The 9,485-nt window shown below is 49.4% G+C and overlaps 1 protein-coding gene across 1 annotated transcript; it reads left to right on the plus strand.

The window, feature by feature from the left end:
* The first annotated feature begins 5,554 nt into the window (after nt 1-5,554).
* On the plus strand, nt 5,555-9,327 carry PGLYRP1 (peptidoglycan recognition protein 1). Its single transcript, XM_004767548.3, has 3 exons — nt 5,555-5,918; nt 8,360-8,481; nt 9,078-9,327. The coding sequence occupies exons 1-3, from the start codon at nt 5,629-5,631 to the stop codon at nt 9,254-9,256; spliced, it is 591 nt and encodes a 196-aa protein (XP_004767605.1). The 5' UTR covers nt 5,555-5,628; the 3' UTR covers nt 9,257-9,327.
* Nucleotides 9,328-9,485: the final 158 nt, after the last annotated feature.

The raw sequence follows: 9,485 nt of genomic DNA on the forward strand, positions 1-9,485 counted from the left end.
GGTGGTGGCGGGCAGGCTCCAGGTGAGCAGAGAGCCCAATGTGGGGCTCAATCCCAGGACCCTGAGACCATGACCTGAGCCGAAGGCAGAGTCTTAACCCACTGAGCCACCCAGGTGCCCCAAATAAAATATTTTTAAATAAAAATAAATAAATCTTTTTTAAAAAAGAGAAACAACAACAAAAAAAGGTATTAATCGCATGACTTAAAGTCAACTGACTGAGAGATTCAACAAATGTGCAAGAAGGTGTCCCATTCCCCCTCCTCCCCTCCTTCCCTCCAATGGCCCGAGTGAACCATGGTCTCTGGCAGGAGAAAAAAATCCATTTTGAAAGTGCACAGTCACGCTTGGTGTGGACTGTTGCTTTGCACACAGCTTTCTATGTTGTGTTTCTGAAGGTGTTTTTGCAAAGAGGCAAGACCGTATTTTGCCTAGCAGCTGTCTGCTTGATGTATAACTTTTCAATATTTAGCAATAGGGTATGTAGACATCTATCTGTACTTTTTTAAAAGAATACAAGTCAGGGGAAGGGCAGAGAGAGGGAGGAGCAGACTCTGCTGAGCATGGAAACCAAGGCAGGGCTCGATCCCAGGACCCCGGAACCCAGGACCCTGAGACCATGACCTGAGCCAAAGGCAGAGCTTAACCCACTGAGCCACCTAGGCGCCCTGGGCCTCTATCTGTACTCTTGCCCAGGAACATTCATCTGAGGGGCAGTCTTGATGCTTACAACAGCTCTCTGAGGGCAAAACTGTCCTTAAACACATTCACAGATGGAGAAACGGAGGGTAGCTTCGAATGTGATCTTCCCATGTATCTGCCACCAGCTGTATGCAAGGAACTGGGGATATAATAGTATGCAAAAAGGGGAAAATGATAGCCCCTTCCTTATCTTTAAGTCGGGTGATGACATGTCCTCAGTTGTCTGGGACAGTCCATGTTTGCCTGCTGACCCAGCAAAACTATCAGTAGCTCTGGACTACTGTAGGTCTGGGCTACTTATAGACCCCACTGTATACGAGAGACAGAAATTCATCAAAAAATTGCCCAGGTAAGTTAATAACTATGCTTGTGATAAACACGAAGGAAAGGAAATGATGTGGGGAAAACAACTGGGGGAATTCGTCACCTCCTCAGGTGACACGGAAAGAAGAGTGACAGGATGGGACAAGTGAGGGGGGCTTGGGAATGTCAAGGAAAAAAAAGAAGATTCTGCATTGTGTTTTAACTTTGTTTTTGCTACAATCGGCATTTAGTTTGACTTTCTCTCATTGTTGAGATGACAAAGAAAACCAGTGTTTTTTGCTAACTGCAAGAGAATCTGAGGAGTTTTTATAATGGCTGACTTAATTATAATGAGATCAAAGAAAAGCAGTTGATGAATTAAATAGTGAAAAAATCCAACTTCCTAAAACATACAGGGAGTAGATCTAATTCCCTATTTAGAAAAATGCATCAGTAATACAGTGTCAGGATTAAAGGTAATAAAATTGCCCACTGAAGCTCTTGTAAATGCTCACAAGGGTATGTCTCAATTTTAGGCTGACAAGAGACAGAATAAATAGAATTCTAACAAGGGAAGACTTCACACCACCTGTTCATAGTACCGGCAAGCAGTCTGATGTGTAAATATCCCTGTCTTGTTACAAAAGGCAAGCTGACTGTTTTGTCATCTTAAAGGTAAGGTACAAAGTTCCCAAATTTTTTAAGGTTCCTCTATTTAAAACTTGTACACAGGGTGAAGAAAGTCCCCTGGGGACAGGGTATCAAAGTATCCTTAAAGGCAGCAAGAAGGGCAGGGAAGCTTGATGTCTCGGGAGTGAGCCAAGCAAGGTTAGGCTGATGTCAGATCATGGTGAGGTGCTTGGGACTCATCCTAAGGGTCATGAGAAGCCACAGAAAACTGCGACTCACTTTTGAGAGTGACCTGATCAGATCTGAGCTGTGGTCTCACGGGAGCCAAGGTGCATGCTGGGAAGTCACCGAGGAGGTGGGAGCAAAATCCAGGGGCAAGACTATGGTGACTGGACCAAGATGGGGAGGGGGCAGTAGCCAGCCTAATTCATAGGACATTTAGGAGATAACAGCAACATGACTTGGGGGTGACTGGATATTTATCAGTCATTCAGGATTTATTGAGCACGTGCTATGTACGGGCTGTTGTTCTGGGCGGGGGGGTGCTGGAAACAAGAGGAGACAGAGTAGAGGTTGGTCAAGGATGGTAAGCTCATGCATGGCTTTTGTAACTGGAAGACCATCACAGCATTCCTTTAGATGGGGACTCTTGGAAGAGGGCTGATTACGGAGGAGCACATCCTAAACCATTCTGGGAACCTTGCATTTGAGTTCCCCGTGGGACATCCAATTAGTGATGTCAAGTAGGCAGGTGGATATACAGATGCAGACGTCATCTGAAAGCTCCAGGCTGGACATATAAAGTCTGGAAGTCAGCTGCATTTCAGGGGCAGCTGAAGTCATCGCATGGATGAAATCCTCCAGTAGAACAAGTATAGTAAGATGGTCAAAGAAGGAAGACGAAGTCAAAAAGGGAGAGAAAAAGACCAGCTAGAGAAGCAGAAGGAAAATCAAGACAGTCTTGTGCCACAGAGGCTGAGGAAAGGGAATGTTTCAAAAGGGATGTGGTCGACTATGTCAAATGCTGTCTAATTGCCCAAGGCAATCCAGCTAAGATGTGGCAGGACTGAAATTTAAAATAAGGTCTAACTATTTAATACAGCGCCAGGCCAAATGGCTAGCCATTTGGAGACAAAATTAACCCCCTACCTCACACTGTATACAATTGCAAATTCTTGCCAAGGTAAAAGTCTAAAAGTAGAAACACAGATAACAATATTTTTTTAAACAGAAAAAGTTTTACAGTCTTGGTGTGTTAAGGTATTCTTAAGGCAGAGCAGGAAACACAGCATCCGTAAAAGAAAGAAACAGACTTTTCTTTTTAATAAACTAGAGGAAAATGTTTACAGCACATTTGGCAGTGTCAATACTCTCCATATACAACGACCCAACAGCAAAACTGAGAGACTTAAAGATATGAACAGACAGTTTGCAGAAAATGGATGCAAATAGCCATAGATAACCACCTCTCTGATCCTTGAAGAAGTGCAAATAAAACAGTAATGACACCATTCCTTGGATTGGTAAAGCATTTTAAAGCGGATCCCATTACTGGGGAAAAGAAATACGAAAACTTTTTTAGGATGATATTTGGCAATATTTATTAAAAATTTTAATGTAGGGGCACCTGGGTGGCTCAGTGGGTTAAAGCCTCTGCCTTCGGCTCAGGTCATGATCCCAGGGTCCTGGGATCAAGTCCCACATCAGGCTCTCTGCTCAGCAGGGAGCCTGTTTCCCCCTCTCTCTGCAGCTTCTCTGCCTACTTGTGATCTCTGTCTGTCAAATAAATAAATAAATTCTTTGAAAAAAATTTTAATGTAGCTCTATTTCCTGATGTGGGTGCTGGGTACATGGTGTATACATGGCGTGAAATTAACATAGTTCTTCACTCTATTAATTCTAATAACCATATTTAAAAAGTACAATTTTCTATATGTATGTTATTCCTTGATGTTTTCTTTATGATTTTATTTATTTATTTGACAGAGAGAAATCACAAGTAGATGGAGAGGCAGGCAGAGAGAGAGAGGGAAGCGGGCTCTCCGCTGAGCAGAGAGCCCGATGCGGGACTCGATCCCAGGACTCTGAGATCATGACCTGAGCCGAAGGCAGCGGCCTAACCCACTGAGCCACCCAGGCGCCCTCCTTGATGTTTTCAAAAAGACCACAGACACAAAACGTACACACCCAATGACTCAACAATCCCAGTTATGGGATTCTTTCCTTCAATTTGCAAATTGATAACAAAAAGACGAACAACCCAATTTATTTTATTTTTTTAAGATTTTTTTCCTTAAGGCATCTCTGTACTCAACGTGGGGCTTGAACTCACAACTCTGAGATCTAGAGGTGTGTGTTCTACTGACTGAGCCAACCAGGTGCCTCCAGTATTTCAATGTATTTCCAATGTATTTCAAAAATGGACAACGGACATGGCAGCCAATCAGACATGGCAGCCAATCGACAGAAGAGGATTCCCAGCAGGCAGAAAACACAGGGAACAAAATGTCCTGAGTGGTCATAAAAATGCCATTTCAAGTTAAAAAGAGATCTCTATTGCTTTACACTCATAAATTTAATAATTGATAACATCCACCTCTGGGATACAAGGGGGTTCCAATACGGTACTGGTAGAAATAGGAATTGTTAACAGCCTCCGGGGGAAAACCATTGGGTAATAACTATTAAATATGTAGAGTCTTTGACCTAGAAAGCTTATATTTTATCAGTTATCAGTATGTATGTCTGATATTTTGTGCGTGGGGGAGGTTGTGGAATGAAGAACAGCAAAGCTTTAAAAAAAAAAAAAAAAAGCAATGATCCTCTCCAAATGGCAAGCCTATACCATGAAATACTATGAGACTATTACAAAGATTCCATTAGAATTAGCTGTGTTCAACTAGAGAGAGGGACATGGGATAGGAGGTCACAAAAAGCAAAGTGATGTGCGTGATTTGATTTTGGTGTTTTTTTTTTAAGGCTTTATTTATTTATTTGACAGAGATCACAAGTAGGCAGAGAGGCAGGCAGAGGGAGAGAGGGGGAAGCAGGGTCCCTGCTGAGCAGAGAGCCCAGTGCGGGGCTTGATCCCAAAGCCTCTGCCTTTGCTAGGGTCCTGGGATCGAGCCCCACATCAGGCTCTCAGGGAGCCTGCTTCCCACCTGCTCCCCTCTTGCCCCACCTGCCTCTCTGCCTATTTGTGATCTCCGTTAAATAAATAAATAAAATATTAAAATAAAATAAAATGGGAGCTTTTGATTCTTAAATACAGAGATTAAATGGGCAAGAGAAGGTTGGGAGGGGTGGGATGTGGGTGAAACAGACAAGAGGGATTAAGAGATAAAACTTCTAGTTATAAAGTAAGTCACAGGGGTAAAAGTACAGCTTAGGGAATGTGGTCAACAAGATTGTCATTGCATAGTTTGGGGACAGATAGGGGCCACACTTATCACCAGGAGCACTGAGTAAAGTACAGAACTGTCCAATCACTATGTTGTATACCTGAAACTTATATAAACTTGTATGTTAATTGCACCTTAATTTAAAAAGGGGGGGAGGGAGCCTTTGTTACCCAGGACCCTCCAGGAGGAAGACAAAGGCACACAGGCCTCCATCTCCTGTGTTAATGTTCCTGGTGAGTTATTCAAGGCCCCCACTGGGAAGGGAAACAAAGCTGGGCAGGGTGCCAGGCCCTTGCTCTTCCAGAAACCACAGGGCGAGGTGACCAGAGGCCTGTGCACCCCTCCCCACGCTGACTCTCAGCCAGGAGACAGGCCCCTTGGCTTTGCCACAGGCTCCCCCACTTCCCCCACCTCACCACAAAATATCCTGTTGTGGCCAGAGAAGGTAGCAGAATCTGGGGTGTAGAGAGACCCGCCTGTTCCTGTTCCGCCTGGGTGTGAAGCAAGGCCCTCCCCGCTGCCCGGCCCCAGCAGATAAAGGTGGCCCGGGCCAGCCTCGAGCTCCTAGCCGTGCCTGCGTGCCTCACCTGCTATGTCCGCCCCCTGTGCGCTGCTCACCTGGGCCCTCCTGGCTCTCTTCGGCCTCGGGCTCGGGGTGCCTGGAGAAGACCTCCCTTGCTCCTGCTGCCCCATAGTGCCCCGGAGAGAGTGGAAGGCCCCGGCATCCAAGTGCGTGGATAAGTTGAAACTGCCGGCACGCTACGTGGTGGTGTCGCACACGGCCGGCAGCCCCTGTGACAGCCCAGCCTTGTGCCTGAACCAGGTCCAGAATGTGCACAACTACCACACAGGGATGCTGAACTGGTGTGACGTGGGCTACAAGTGAGTGCGGAGCGGGGGCACAGGCCCGAACCAGGGCGGATGGAGGGAAAGGGGTGCAAGCCCGAGGGACCTGCCCTGGCCAGCCGTTCTAGACTCCCCCTGGCTGACGGGTGGGCTTGCTTTCTCCCCAGGGCGGGCACACAAGACTGTGCGCACGGCACACAGGTGCTAAGAGCAGAAAGGGCTGAAGTCCATGCTCTGCTCGCCCCCGTGGGAGGGAAAGCCTTTGCCAACACAAAAGAAACTGTCCTCTACACTGCAGTCATTTCATAAAGTCTGCCGCCTCTGCTGGGAGGCAGATAAGCAGGCTGGTTCAGCCCAGAGGACAGGGGACAGCGAGAGGGACGGGGGGTGGGGGTGGGGGTGTCACCAACGCTTTCCCCATTTTCGTTTGCTCTCCCTCCTCTGCAAAGTCAGCTTGTGGCCCCCACCGGGTCACTAAATCAGCCAATACATACGTGCAAAGCCCTTAGGACACCACCTGGCATGCAGTAGGAACCCCCAAGTTCATGGGCTCTTGCCCTTAGGCACTTACTATGTGCCAGGCCCTGCCCAGGTGCTGGGACAGGGGACACATGACCAGTGCGAATCTGGCCCAATGGGATTTAAAGACCAAAAGGGAGGAAAAAGTGGGAAACAAGCAAAGGCAACCAGATAAATTCAGCCGGTGATGGAAGCAATAAGGCAGGACGGGAGTTGTGGGGGGAGACTGAGGTGGCTCTGGGATGGGGGGCGGCGGGAAGAGTGGTAAGCTGCAAGGTGCAGCAGAGGTAAAGGCTAAGAGGACAAGTGAGAGGGTCATGCCTGGAGGACAGAGGTCAGAGTGGCTGGAGGGAGCTGGGAGGAATGACATGAAACGAACGGGGAAGACCGGGTGGGCAGCGCCTTGTGGACCACCCTAAGAAAGACTGGAGCCATGGGAGGGGCGTGAGCTCGCTGGGTGTAAGAGCTCCCTCTGGCGGCTGTGGGGAGAACAGACTGCAGGTGGGTGACTGCAGAAAGAGACGGTAAGATCTCCGTCTGGGGCCCGTGCTCCCCCTGCCCCCCCTCCCCGCACTGCGGCGAATAACTTTGAACCCTACAGGTTCTCAGACCTTGGTAAGCAGCAGTCACGGTCTGGAAATCCAGGTTCCTGGCTTCCAATGGGGCTGGGGAAACCTGACATCACTGGAATTCTAGCCGATGAGGGTATCCCCAGCAACTTGGCTCAAGCTTTTACAATCCCAAGGCTCCATCTTCCAGGATTTGTCTCCAAGACTCAGGGGCTCCGATCCTAAGTTTCCATGAGTTATTGAAAGCTTGGCTCCCCAGCCTCTGGCCTAAATCGCCTCACAGAAAAGCAGACCAAAGTCTGTTTCTCAGATTTTAGGATTTAGAGTCTGATCCCAACATTCTGGATCTCTCTTCTTGTCACTCTACATTTTTTGGGTCTCAGTGTCTTTACTGAGAAAAAGGGCTCCTCACTCGACCCAGCTGGTGGTGGTGCTGGAGGTTTAAACTAGACGCTTACATTTCACAAACACACAGGGAGTCCCAATTGCCCATGCCACGTGCTGAGACTGTGACAAGGCCAAAAGCAGCCCAGTCCTGGGGGCCATCATCACCCTGGAATTTCTAGTCTCTCTGGAGCCAGATTCTTCTGCACCTGGCTTCCTGCATGGGAGGCTCAGGACCCAAAGATTCTGAACGTCCAATGTTCTTTCCATCATTGGTGACTGTGAGAGCTAGAGGTTGGAGGCAGTGATCTCGCAACTCCAAAATGCTGATCTTCTAGCTAATCCCAATGTGCCAAAATCAGACTCGCTCCATCAAGATGTGTCAGATGAGTCTTGAGGATCTGATGCCAGGACTGGAAACTTCCAAGAGCCAGATGCCAGGACTCCAGGGTCTGTATCTGGTTTTGATGCCAATCCTGAGTCTCAGATCCTGTCACTCAGTGTACTCCAGCAGGAAACAGAGAGCAGGAAGCAGGCTGAGCCAAGGGGAGAAGAGCTTCTTGGAGGAGAGTTCTGAGAGGGAGGGGTCTACGGGGAATGACCTTGGGGTTGACAGTGTACCTGCCTCAGAGGACTGCATAAGAGGACTCAGCAAATCAAGAGTTCAACAAATCCTCCTGGGGGGCTGGAGGAAGCAAGGAATCACCTGGGTGGGAGTCTCAGGGACCCGGATGAGAATCCAGACTCCTCTCTCTGGTTGTGTGATTGCAGGCAGATGTCCCTACCTCTCTGATTCTCCACCTGCAGAATGGGGGCAGTATTGGCTCACGGGTGGCTGTGAGAATGTAGTGCCGTGCCTAGGATGTGGCAGGGGCAAGAGGCATTGGATTTCAGGAGAAGAGGGAGGTGTTGAGGGGAATTATGTGTGAGTAGCATGGGGCAGGGGAGGAAGAGGGGAGGAGGCCCTCCCTTACTCATCAAGTCCACCCCCCCCCACCCACACAGCTTCCTGATTGGCGAAGATGGGCTTGTGTATGAAGGCCGGGGCTGGGACACCAAGGGCGACCACACAGGCAAGATCTGGAACCCTATCTCCATTGGCATCTCCTTCATGGGGAACTATATGGGTGAGTGTCCAGCTGCTGGCACGGTGGGCCGGCCTGGGATCTGGGGGATGGTGCCGCATGCTTTGTGGTCCTTGGGAAGTTCTGCCACCTCCAAGCTCTGTGACCTCGGGAAGGGAGTCGGCTTCTCCAAGCCTCACCAATTCCTTCAGAGAATGACCGTTTCTTTGCAACTGCATGGTCTGGGCCAGGACGAGTTAATCTGTATAAAAGTTCTTCGGCCAGTCTGTGGCTCATAGAATATGAACCTGAGACACAGCCACCGTCATGGGGAGGACCCAGAGGTCTGGGGGCAGAGGAGGGAGGATAAGCTCTCATCTTGATACTTGCTGAGGGTTTAACCTGTACCAGGCACTGTTGTGAGGGCTTTACATAAAAAAACTCATTTTCTTGTCCCACAGCCCCATGGGCACATGCCATCATTCCCTCCTTTTGCCAATGAGGAAACTGAGGCACAGCAGGATTAAGTTCCTACTAGAGGACTGGCAGACCCCGTTCTGGGTGCTGGTGGGGCAGGGTGCACAATTGGAACCACTGCCCCACACTACCTCTGCCCCTCAAGGAAGCCCCAGCCTAACTCCTGCTTCTGTCTCCCCCAGAGCGGTCACCTCCACCCCGGGCCCTCAGGGCGGCCCAGAGTCTTCTGGCTTGTGGTGTGGCTCAGGGAAAGCTGAGTCCCAGATATGAGGTCAAAGGACACCGGGATGTGCAGCGGACACTCTCTCCAGGTGACCAACTCTATGAGATCATCCAGACTTGGCCACACTACCACGAGTGAGACCCTGTCTACCTCCTCCACACCCAGAAACCCCACCACCGACCCTCCAATAAAGGAGCAGCTCAAACTGCGTTCCTGCGTCCCACCACATGTCTCCCCTCCCTCTCTACCTCCCACAAGACCCCCAGCCATTCCCACCCGCCCCCGGGGCCCAGCACTCTGTCCTTGCTGGTGCTCAGAACCTAGAGGCCCCGACCCTGAACCAAGACCCCAGAGATCCCAGCTTGGA

Source organism: Mustela putorius, unplaced genomic scaffold (assembly GCF_011764305.1).
Source record: "Mustela putorius furo isolate JIRA1106 unplaced genomic scaffold, ASM1176430v1.1 tig00000196_pilon_pilon_pilon, whole genome shotgun sequence".
Classification (NCBI taxonomy): domain Eukaryota; kingdom Metazoa; phylum Chordata; class Mammalia; order Carnivora; family Mustelidae; genus Mustela; species Mustela putorius.